This window comes from Frankliniella occidentalis, unplaced genomic scaffold (assembly GCF_000697945.3).
Source record: "Frankliniella occidentalis isolate FOCC.00 unplaced genomic scaffold, Focc_3.1 Scaffold17, whole genome shotgun sequence".
Lineage (NCBI taxonomy): Eukaryota > Metazoa > Arthropoda > Insecta > Thysanoptera > Thripidae > Frankliniella > Frankliniella occidentalis.
Genome location: NW_026267147.1, coordinates 591,039 through 600,745, shown reverse-complemented (window position 1 = coordinate 600,745; position 9,707 = coordinate 591,039). Strand labels below are relative to the sequence as shown.

The 9,707-nt window shown below is 60.3% G+C and overlaps 3 protein-coding genes across 4 annotated transcripts in view; 2 read left to right on the top strand and 1 right to left on the bottom strand.

The window, feature by feature from the left end:
- The window catches only part of LOC113209848 (glycerophosphocholine cholinephosphodiesterase ENPP6), a 29,020-nt gene that overhangs the window by 14,577 nt on the left and 4,736 nt on the right, over positions 1 to 9,707 (top strand). The gene's annotated exons all lie outside the window — the stretch shown is intronic.
- Positions 7 to 1,164, bottom strand: LOC113206971 (uncharacterized). The gene is made up of 2 exons (XM_026423285.2): positions 656 to 1,164; positions 7 to 575 (listed from the first exon to the last, which is right to left on the bottom strand). Exon 1 carries the CDS (start codon positions 1,141 to 1,143, stop codon positions 661 to 663), a length of 483 nt encoding a protein of 160 aa, XP_026279070.2. The 5' UTR covers positions 1,144 to 1,164; the 3' UTR covers positions 7 to 575; positions 656 to 660.
- Positions 2,202 to 9,707, top strand: part of LOC113206979 (uncharacterized) — a 32,932-nt gene continuing 25,426 nt past the window's right edge. For both annotated transcript variants that reach the window (XM_052264267.1, XM_026423300.2), the window contains exon 1: positions 2,202 to 2,650. The gene's annotated coding sequence lies outside the window, so the exon portion shown is untranslated. The remainder of the gene's footprint in view (positions 2,651 to 9,707) is intronic.

The window sequence follows — 9,707 nt, the reverse complement described above, 5'->3', positions numbered from 1 at the left end:
TTTAATATAAAAACACCAGGTCTCTGCCTTTGCACTCTCTGAAGACCCTCCCATACCATCGCGCACGTGCCCGGCTGGCCTGCTGTGAATTGGTTCGAGTGTAAGCTCGAAGGCGCTGCCCCGCCGCGCCCCGTCCCTCCTCGCTCCGCTCGCCGCGCTGTGATCGTCCTTGCGCCGTTCTATTGACATCTCCAAAGTACTCAAACGAACCATTCGGCCCGCCAGCCTCTCGGATCAATAGCGGTAGCTGAGATGAGAGGAAATAAAAAGTCCGTATACGTCCGTCTCGCTCATGGTGAGGAACACACTTCTCCCAGGCGCAGCCCCAGCGTCGCGCCGCCGGTACCTCTCCCGATGCAGACAACGGCATCGACCGTCGCGCGGATATTCTTGGGTACCTCCGAATTGAAAGAGTTCGGATTCGTCTTGCTAGGGTTCGCGTCGCAGAGACGTGGTCCGGGTTGCACGGGAACCTTGCTCGAATCCTCGGGGGACGCAGCGTAGCGGCGATCTCGCGCCTGGCAGTGGCGGTCCAGGTCCCGGTGCCAATCACACCGCACGCTGCATCCCGGGGGCTGAAAGTCAAAGACGAGCACTATTGTCACACCTGCATGAATCAGGATCGGCGGGGAGGGGCAACGCTCGCGCTACTCACCGCGTTCAGAACCGTTTCATGGAGACGCACTCGGCGATGACGAGGACGAGCATGGCGAGCAGCACCACGACGACGAACACGGTGTCGATGTGGCGGTGGCAGTGCGCGCGCGGCGCGGGCTCGGCGTCGCTGCGGCACGTGAAGTCGTGCACCAGCTTGCTGGGCCCGGGGCCCGGGCCGGCCAGCATGCTCCGCGACCCGGACAGCGACCCGGACAGCGAGGGCGGCGCCAGCCCGCCGGCCGCCGTGGCCTTGGTCACGATCCGCTCCTCGTCCAGCACCAGGATCACCTCCGTGAGGTCCGGCCGGCCGGACGCCGGGGCGGCGTCGGCGGCGTCCTCTCGCGGCGCGCTCATGGCGTCGTGGTCATGACTGCCCTCCGCTCGGCGTCCGCTGGCCGCGCGGTCGCCGGCGCCGCCGCCCCGCGTCTCCCGAGAGCACATATCGATGGCATCGGCCTCCGAGCGGGTGCGAGAGAGACTGCCCATCTCTGTCCGACGTCCACCAGCCCCAATCGCTCTCGTCGGGCGCCGGACAACAAACCAATCAGGGCCGCCATATCGGGGCGCAGGGCAGGACGCCGCCGTCCAGAGCGTCAATGCTCTGTCTGGCGGGGAGGGGGCCTGCCCCGCCTCAGGCCCCCAAGCGACCCGCCGCGCGTGCGGGTAGCTTAGGTTGCCTGCTTCTCGGGCGCATGCCGCCAGTCGCAGTCGCCCGTCCGTCGGCCTTCGCTTGCCAGAAACACGAGAGCTACGCTGTAAATTTGGACTAGCGACTTGCACCGGGTGTGCCAGAGCGGTCGCTGCAGGGTTCGGGTCGCAGAGACGTGGTCCGGGTTGCACTGGAACCTCGCTCTAATCCTCGGGGGACGCAGGGTATACCCTATAGCGCTATAGCGCTATAGCGCGATCACTCTTGGAAAGCAGGGGGCGGACGGAGTAAGCAAACCCGCTGCCCTGCCTCGGCTCTTTCACACCTGGTACGTCTGTACGCACCGGTCATTATATTGACTACTGATTTTGACGAGTTGTTAGGAGGGATGAAACCAAACATGCGCGAGGCCTTTTCTCCAAATGTTACCTGGTTAAACAAACCGCTGGGCTGGGCGCTACATTTACTTACACTCGGGGTGGAGTGCGGGGGCCTTTCCTACTTTCAGTTCCAGTTTTGTTCTCATTGCCTTCTACTGAATCCGGGTTCTAGCCTAGTTACCTTATAGGCGTATCCGAGCGTAGAGTCGATTCAACTGCAAAGTTGATGAACCCTCGAACATTGTGGGGGAGGGGGTAACACCGACGGTTGAGGTTATGCTACGTTCAAATATTGGTACCGTGAAGTAAAGTCACAGCGATGCAGTGGGTTTACATGTAAACTGCATGTAAACTTACTTGGAGCTGCAGTTATGGCTGTCACATACCACGCCAACCGCCTCGCAAACAAATCATCTGCTCCGTTCCGTTTGAGTCCCCCGCGCCCCGCCCCTCGCCGGGTCAGAGCACCACCCTGGTGGCGGGTCGGTGACTCACTCACACAAGCGCCATGCTGTTTGTTTTGATGCGACTGCAACAGTTTCTCGGTTACTCGGCCGATGAAAAGTGGGGCCGGTTTTGCTTGCGGTGTTTTTGTTGTTTACTCTTCCGCGGTTTGGATACAACACATCTCGACCCTCGTGGATTGTCATCCCTCGATAGAGCACCGTTGTCGTGAACGTGCAAAACACATCCGAGAACCGTTGAGAAAACTGTGTATTGTTAACATAACCTCGAAACTGCGCCTCCTCGCGCTGGAAAGCTGGACCGCGGCGGTGTGCAGTTCGGAGCACTAACTCTGCGACAGCCGTCATCGGGAGCTCGCAGCCTGGAGGAGAAGAGTACGGAGAGACGCTGTTCGACGCCGAGCTCTTCGTCGTCGTCGTCGTCGTCGTTCTAGCCGTGTCCCAGCCCGGCTCCACACCACGCCCTGCCCCGCGCCCTGAGGACGACAAGAAGTTGTGAGGTAAGGACACTCGCTTGGGCGGGGCGAGGCGAGCCGGTCATGTGGGTCATGTGCGAGGCCGTGTGTGATGTATGTTGCCGCCCGTGTCGGTGCCCCGCCCCGCCCCGGCCGGTCAGGGCTCCGCTCTGAGAAAGCTCGGCCGGCGGAGGGTCTGCTCCGGTCTGCCCACTGCGAGGATCGGGGGTGTTTTGTTGTGTCCTCGCCTCGCACCACCGCAACGGCACCGCTCACTGGAAAAGAGAGACGCAGCAACCCAAACCGAGGATTTGGGGACGCCCTAAGTTCAAATTGGGCGGTCTTGCCTGAGGCCCGGCCGTTCGCATGAAGTACGTGTGGCAGACACAGTTACAGCAGTTACAGTTGGCCGTCCGGGTCGGGCGCACGCGGGCTGTCGTCGTGTACAGGAGGAGGAGGGTACACCCCGAGGCTCCGAGGACGCCGCCGCCGACAACTGTGTGGCCTGGTGGCCTTTCGAATAGTACAAATCTGGCGCTTTCGCAAGAGGTGGGGGTACCTCGTACCCCTGTCGTTTCTAGTAAAGGGCGATCTACAATGGGAGTGGAGTAGGGTTTAAGAGTAGAGTAAGGGAAGTGAGGTTAGGATGCTCCTCGCGAATGCCCCGCGAAGTGATATGTGACGGTTTGTCACACCACACCACGGGGATGCTTCGCGGATGTCCTCACGAGTCACCCTCATACCCTCATCGCGAGGCATTCGAGTTGTCGCGAATCGCGACTTATCACTTCGCGGGGCGCTCAGACGGGGCCACTTCGTCACTCCCCACGCCCTACTCTTTCCTACTCTGCTGCATTGTAGATGGCCCTTAAGCCTCATGAAAAATAGGCAATTTGCGCGTGAGAAAACCAACCTATATGCAGGCAAGGCAATCTATGATGCATCCCGCTCCCCTCCCGCTCTGACCGACCGATCGCCGACCTGTCTCACTCGGGCCGAGCTTTACGACACACCCCGTAGACCGTAGATCGCTGCGTCGCAAGTCACGCTGCCCGACCCTGGGCGCCTCTGACCTCTCCCTCAAACTGCTGAATGAACTGCTTGGGGTCTTTTTGAGCACTACAACAGTGGTCCTACTCGAGGCACAAACAAAGCGCATTATTCGAACGTTAAACCTAAATCTGACTAGATTTTCGACGGTCTGGCACGTCCTCTCTCCGTGTGCCGAATGCCTGAGGAGATGGCTCCACAGCCGCAGTCGTCCCGGACCACCCGCAGCACCCCAGCCCAGCCCTCGGCGCGCTGCAGCGTGCTGCCCGGGCGGGGCGGGACCCACAAGGGCCCAACCGCACGATGCGTTGAGGGACAGTGATTACAAGGTGTGTCGGGCGCGCCCCGCCTCTCCTTGCCCTACCCCACCCCGCCCCTCCTCTTTGGGCGGGCTGTTCGGTTTATTGTCTGCGGTGTACATACTTACTTGCCGGCGGGGTCGGTGCGTTGCCCGGCGAGTGGCGGAGCGCGGAGCGTCCAGATACATACAGAGTAGTATTCATCGCCCGAGTCCTTATCGCCGAGACGGGGGAGGGAAGGGTCCCCCTCTTTTCGGATTCGGGGTCACCTCTTCGCCACAACAAATCCTAGTCTGTGAAACTGGGTGTACGTCAGCGTCGTTGTAAACACGCCAACCACGCTTCATCACTGTCAAAAATACTGTACCAAAGTACAGCAAAAGGACGGTATGTTTGTAGTGATGAGGTACATGATCGTTGTACTTTTTTGCTGTAGTGCCCATAAGACCCCATGTTAAGGGATACTGTACTTTGTACCTCAAAATATAAATTCACCTATGTACTGGGTGTTGCACGCTCCACCGGGCGCTACGCATGTTTGTTGGGCTGCCTACTCTCTGGCAGCTGGCGCTGCAGAGAGAAGGCTACTTTGAGGGCGTATCTGGGAGCGCCCGAGGGAGGTCCCAAAGGCGATCGGGCTTGACCACGTCCCTCGCACCAACGCTTCGGGTGATCCCGCGGTGCCGCGTGGGACATCAAGTATTCGCCGAGAGGTCCCCCTCTCCCAAAATAGGTGTACTATCAGCGCAAAAAGAATTGAACCCCTCTGACGTACATATTCTAAGCAGAAAGGGTTCAACACTTTCTGCGCTTGCGCTGATAGTACCGGGTTATTCAGAGTAGACGCAGTTGTGGGCCGGTTTGCCTACCCAAGGGGCTATGGCGCTTTAGCGAGTTCACGAGTTGAATCCAAACCGAGTGATACGTGGAGTTTTTGCGAATTTTCTTCGCCTTTTAACGGGTTGGGCGCGAGTTTTCTCGAGCTCGACGCGAGGTCAGCCCTTGGGAACCGGCTGCGAGGTGAACCATTCGCTGTACAAAACCCCTGTACGTATCGGCCGCCCCCAGATCGCCGCCCTACCGATGTCGCGTGTGCCTACAGAATGAGAGCACTCAGCCGTCCCGATAGTGTTCCGGGTGCGCTGCACCTGCCGGGGCCGGGGCTGGGGCGGTTGCTGCTGCCGGCTGTTGCAGCGTCGCACATACATCAGCGCGCGGGAGGAGCGAGGGCGCGGATTTCTGGCGCGGATGCGTGCGTACACGGCCGCCTCCTAGCCAGCCGCCTAGCCGGCCGCAGCCCTTCCGTGACGCAACCCGACAGGCCGGGCGGGGCAGCCGACGGGGGCGGCGCGCGGGCTGCAGGCCCCGAGCAGCCCCGAGGCAGGCCCTGCCGCTGGCCGCGGGGCGACGCGCAGCGCGCAGCAGCCGGTTCTGCACCGCTGGGGGGCTCGTGGGGCTCGCCTTATGGACCGGGCCCGGCGCCGTCATGGCTGCCATGCCGCTAGATTGTTTCCGGAGGAAGCAGACACGCGGCCCGCCGCGCCGCCCGACCACTCCGCACTTGATGGACTTGGATGTATGTGTGTGTGTGTGTGTGTGTGTGTGTGTGTGTGTGTGTGTGTGTGTGTGTGTGTGTGTGTGTGTGTGTGTGTGTGTGTGTGAGAGTCTGTGTGTGAGTGTGTGTGGAAATAAACGCCGGGTGAGGCGAAAAAGTGGGACACACGCCCGATAAAATCTCCTCTCCTCGGCGAAGAGACGGCGGGCGAGCCGAGCCGAGCCGAGCCTGGCCTGCCAGGGCAGGGTGTTGCGTTACAAAGTAACGCTCGCGGATACGTTGACAAGTCGAGGGGGCGAGGGAGATAGTGGAAGCGGCTCGCAGAAAACTTCCTTTCACTCTAAATTCGCGCCAAAGCCACATGTGCGCGGGGCGGCCGGCCGTGGTGATGTGATGTGACGCCGACTTCCGGATATCGCACGTCTACTCCTCCGGGCGCCGGCCGAGCCTGCCCAAGCGAGCCCCGCGGCGCAGCGCGGCGGCGGCCGAAGACACTTCTTGTGTGACATTTTCAGGGCAGCGACACTCCAGGTGCGCTTTTATTGCCACTTCTCGTCGGGTGTCCGTGGTGGTTGCACCGAGTTGCACTGCACTGCCCCACCCGAGGGGTTCATTCGTGTGTACTGTACACCCTACAAAAATCAGAAAAAATCGAATAAAATCAGAGTACATAAAATACAGAATTATTTATAAAATCAAAATATTGGTATCGCCTAAGCTTGCATTTATAGTAAATGAGCGATCGGCACTAGCCCCCCACCCCCTCTTCTCTCTTAGACTGCATCGCGCCGGCGCTGGTGTTGCAGTTTTCGAATGTCCTCGTATACATGATCATCTGCACGGGCTGACCGTTGGCCGTTGCTTTGAGCCGGGCTCAGCTCAGGCACAAATCTAGAGGCGAATCTGAAAGTGAATCTGGAAGCGCCGCACGTGCGTCTGCGGCTGCAGAGATGGGTGGGGCGGGTCAGGGAGAGGTAGTGGATCATCCAGGTAGGTGTGTGAACACTATTCGTACACATGGAGGCGCAAGTATGCGAACTTTTAAAGGAAAAATCACACCTTCACCCCTTCGAGTGTAACGAAGGGACATTCACACACTCCACACCTACAAGTGTGTGACATTCACACACTTCACACGTTCGTTTCCAGCGAACAAAACCGACAAAGCGCTCCTTCAATTGCGGCCCCATAGCGCCTGCTAGGTAGGCAACATCTCGCCTGCAGTGCATGCGTGTACTGCGGGGTGGCCTACCCCGACTCTCGCAGGCGCCCGGCTCTGGCCCAGCTCCCGTAACTTTGCTGATGTTGTACCCGAGGACAACAGACGTGCTTCCTAGACGACCCCTGAAGGTGAGGACGCGTCCCTGGCTCCATCTCGCCGAGCGGGACGGTGCGCGAGATCAAACACGGTGGCCGTCGTCTGGTTCTAGTTCTCAATTGTGTGATCCAAGAAGTTATTCAGCCAATCGCACTCGCACTTCCCAATTTGTCGTTATAATGGCGACATATAGGCAACATGGCGACATATAGACAACATGGCGACATATAGGCAACATGGCGACATATAGGCAACATGGCGACATTCAGGCAACATGGCGACATATAGGCAACATGGCGACATATAGGCAACATAGCAACATATATTCGCGGCACCCAAAGAAATAATTCGCAATCGCCGCCAATGCATTATTGCCGTAATGCCGCCGCCTCACTGCCACAAAGTCGCGGTCCGCGCGGTGCGCGTATCGCGGTACCTGTGCCTTGCCTGTCCCAGTGGCCCCCTCCGCCAGCAGGGCTCCGCCGGGGTTACGCTCACGTCAAGCTCTGGTTGCGTCACCGGACCCGCACGCTGGTGGCAAGGCATATCCCACTTCTTGAAAATCACGACCAGAGCGCGGCCAGCGCGCCAGCGCGCCAGCGGGCACTTCCCTCCGAATGAACCGCATATTTAATTTAACCTGGTAGACTTCGCCCGCACCCCTCTCCCTTCCTGCCTGCCTCCCTCCCTCCCTCCCTCCCTGCCTCGCTCGGGCCCCGCTGGAGCGCGGCTCCGCGGACGGACAATTATTGTTATCACGAGCTGAGCGGCCGGGGCCGGGCTGGCCTTCGCGGATGCATCCGGAGTGCATTTCGCTCGCCGCGCTGCTGAGGGAGAATGTGTTGAAATGAGTGAAGGGGCGGCGGCGGCGGCGGCCGCAGGAAGGCGCGCAAGGTGATGCATGAGGACGATGAGGAAGCCGCGAGGCGGTGGCGTCATGTCGGCCGGGGCTACCTGCTCGCGCCCGACTCGACTGCCGGCGATATATATTCCGACTTGCTAGAGCGATGTATCGAAATCGAACGGCCGGCGGCCGGAGGAGAAATGCGGCCTCTGCGCTTCCGCGGGCTGCTGCAGCGGGCCCGACAAGACGGAGATGCTCCCGCACCACCGTGTCGAGGTTGTCGGGCACTAGCAGCGTATCCCATCCGTGACTGACTCAGAAGTGTGTTCCCGGACAGCATTTTCCGGCCCATTGGCTGCATCGGACATGCCACTGCCGCCGCGCCGGCGCTGCCAACCAAATAACCGCACACCGCCGTGTCGTTGGCGCGGCGCGGCCCGGCGCCCCGCGGCCAGGTAACTGCGCGGCGCTCGGCGCGCAGTTACGCGACTGTGATCGGGACGTTAAAGTGTAAGAGCGGCTGTGGCCTTTCTTTTCTCGGGGTGGCTGGCCTCCGAGCAGCTGAGTCCCTCGGGCCTGGCGCTGCTGGTCAGCGGCCCACAGTCCAACCCTCTCGGCTCGTCCATCTATCTGCCGACAGGCGGCACTCTTGTCATGGCACGTTTTGTTACTCGAACTCAGTAGCTGTACAGGGTAGTGACCCACAGATGAATGTATCCCGGTAGATTTAGCCATATCCATTCTCTATGGTAAGGCGACTTATATTTTGCGTTTGAGTGCGCTCTATTTATCAGAATAGAAACTTAGCCGCGTGGATATCTACGTCGCCCGCTAAAAATGACGTGTCCGGCCGCCTTGCTCGCTGCGTACGGCGCAGCGGCGGAGCCGGCCTGGCGCAGTCCTGACGGTCCCGACACTGCAGGCCGTGCCCGGGCCGTGCCCGGGCCGTGCCCATGTACGGAGGGTAGCGGGCAGGCCAGGAAGTGAGTGAGCCCCGGCCGTAGGCTGCCGTAGGCTGCCGTAGGCTGCCGCAGGCCCGGCAACCTGTTGTCAGCCGGGTTCAGCCACCGCGGCCCCGCCGCCGGCCGTGGCGAAAGCTGCGAGCACCGAGAAGGGAGGGATCGCTCATACCTCGTGGGAGCCACGCCCGTGTCACCCGCAAGGACCGTCGGCCTCTTACCTCTCGCTCGCCTTCACTGGCGTTTTGAACCTCTCTGGTAGTTTTTAGGGGGGAGAGGGGTCGGCCTTTTTAAAATTGCGGTTTCATCGGGTCATGGCAAAATCCCACTGTGGCGCCGACGACTTGACTATGTGTCGTACCCATCAACCACAGAGGGGGCTGACAGACCCGGCTGCGGAGGCGGCGCGGCCTCACGCCACGCGGGGCGCGCTAAAGTACGGCGAAAAGAGAAAAAAATAAATGGGGGGAGGGGGGTATGTCGTGTAGAGCAACTCGCGCGCCGCAAGGAGAGGAGGAAAAGGAGGAGGAAGAAAATCCATTTCTCATCGGGTTGAATGGGTTAGGAAACACGGCGCCCTTGGGGAGACCAATTTGGACCGGGCGTAAGTGCGATGACAGGCAGTGCCTGCCACGCCGCGCCACGCCGCGCCACGCCACGCCGCGCGCGCGGAGAGTAACCTTGCCCTTTCATGCGCGGCGCCACCACACCCTTTTGTTATAATTGAATGTGACCAACAACACGAGAGCCGCTATCAATGGCCGGGGGAGCAGCTTGTCATTTGTTTGTGTGGAAGACCTTGTTGTTGTCGGGCGGGGCGGATCAGCAGCGCTGCTGACTTCTTAGGTCTCACCGCGCGGCGCGCGGGGCAGAAGCCGCGCGGCCAGAGAAGAAGACGAACAACACAAAGTAGTGTGGATGGTTTTGACGCGCGGCCCGGCGGCCGGTCGGTGAGTTAAGATCTTTGTGTGTTTCGAGAAGACCGACGACGATGCGACTTGCCGGCTGACCTCTGTGAATCATAAATTGTTGACTAAATTCTCTTTCTGGATGGACCAAAGGGGGCCGCCGCGGGGC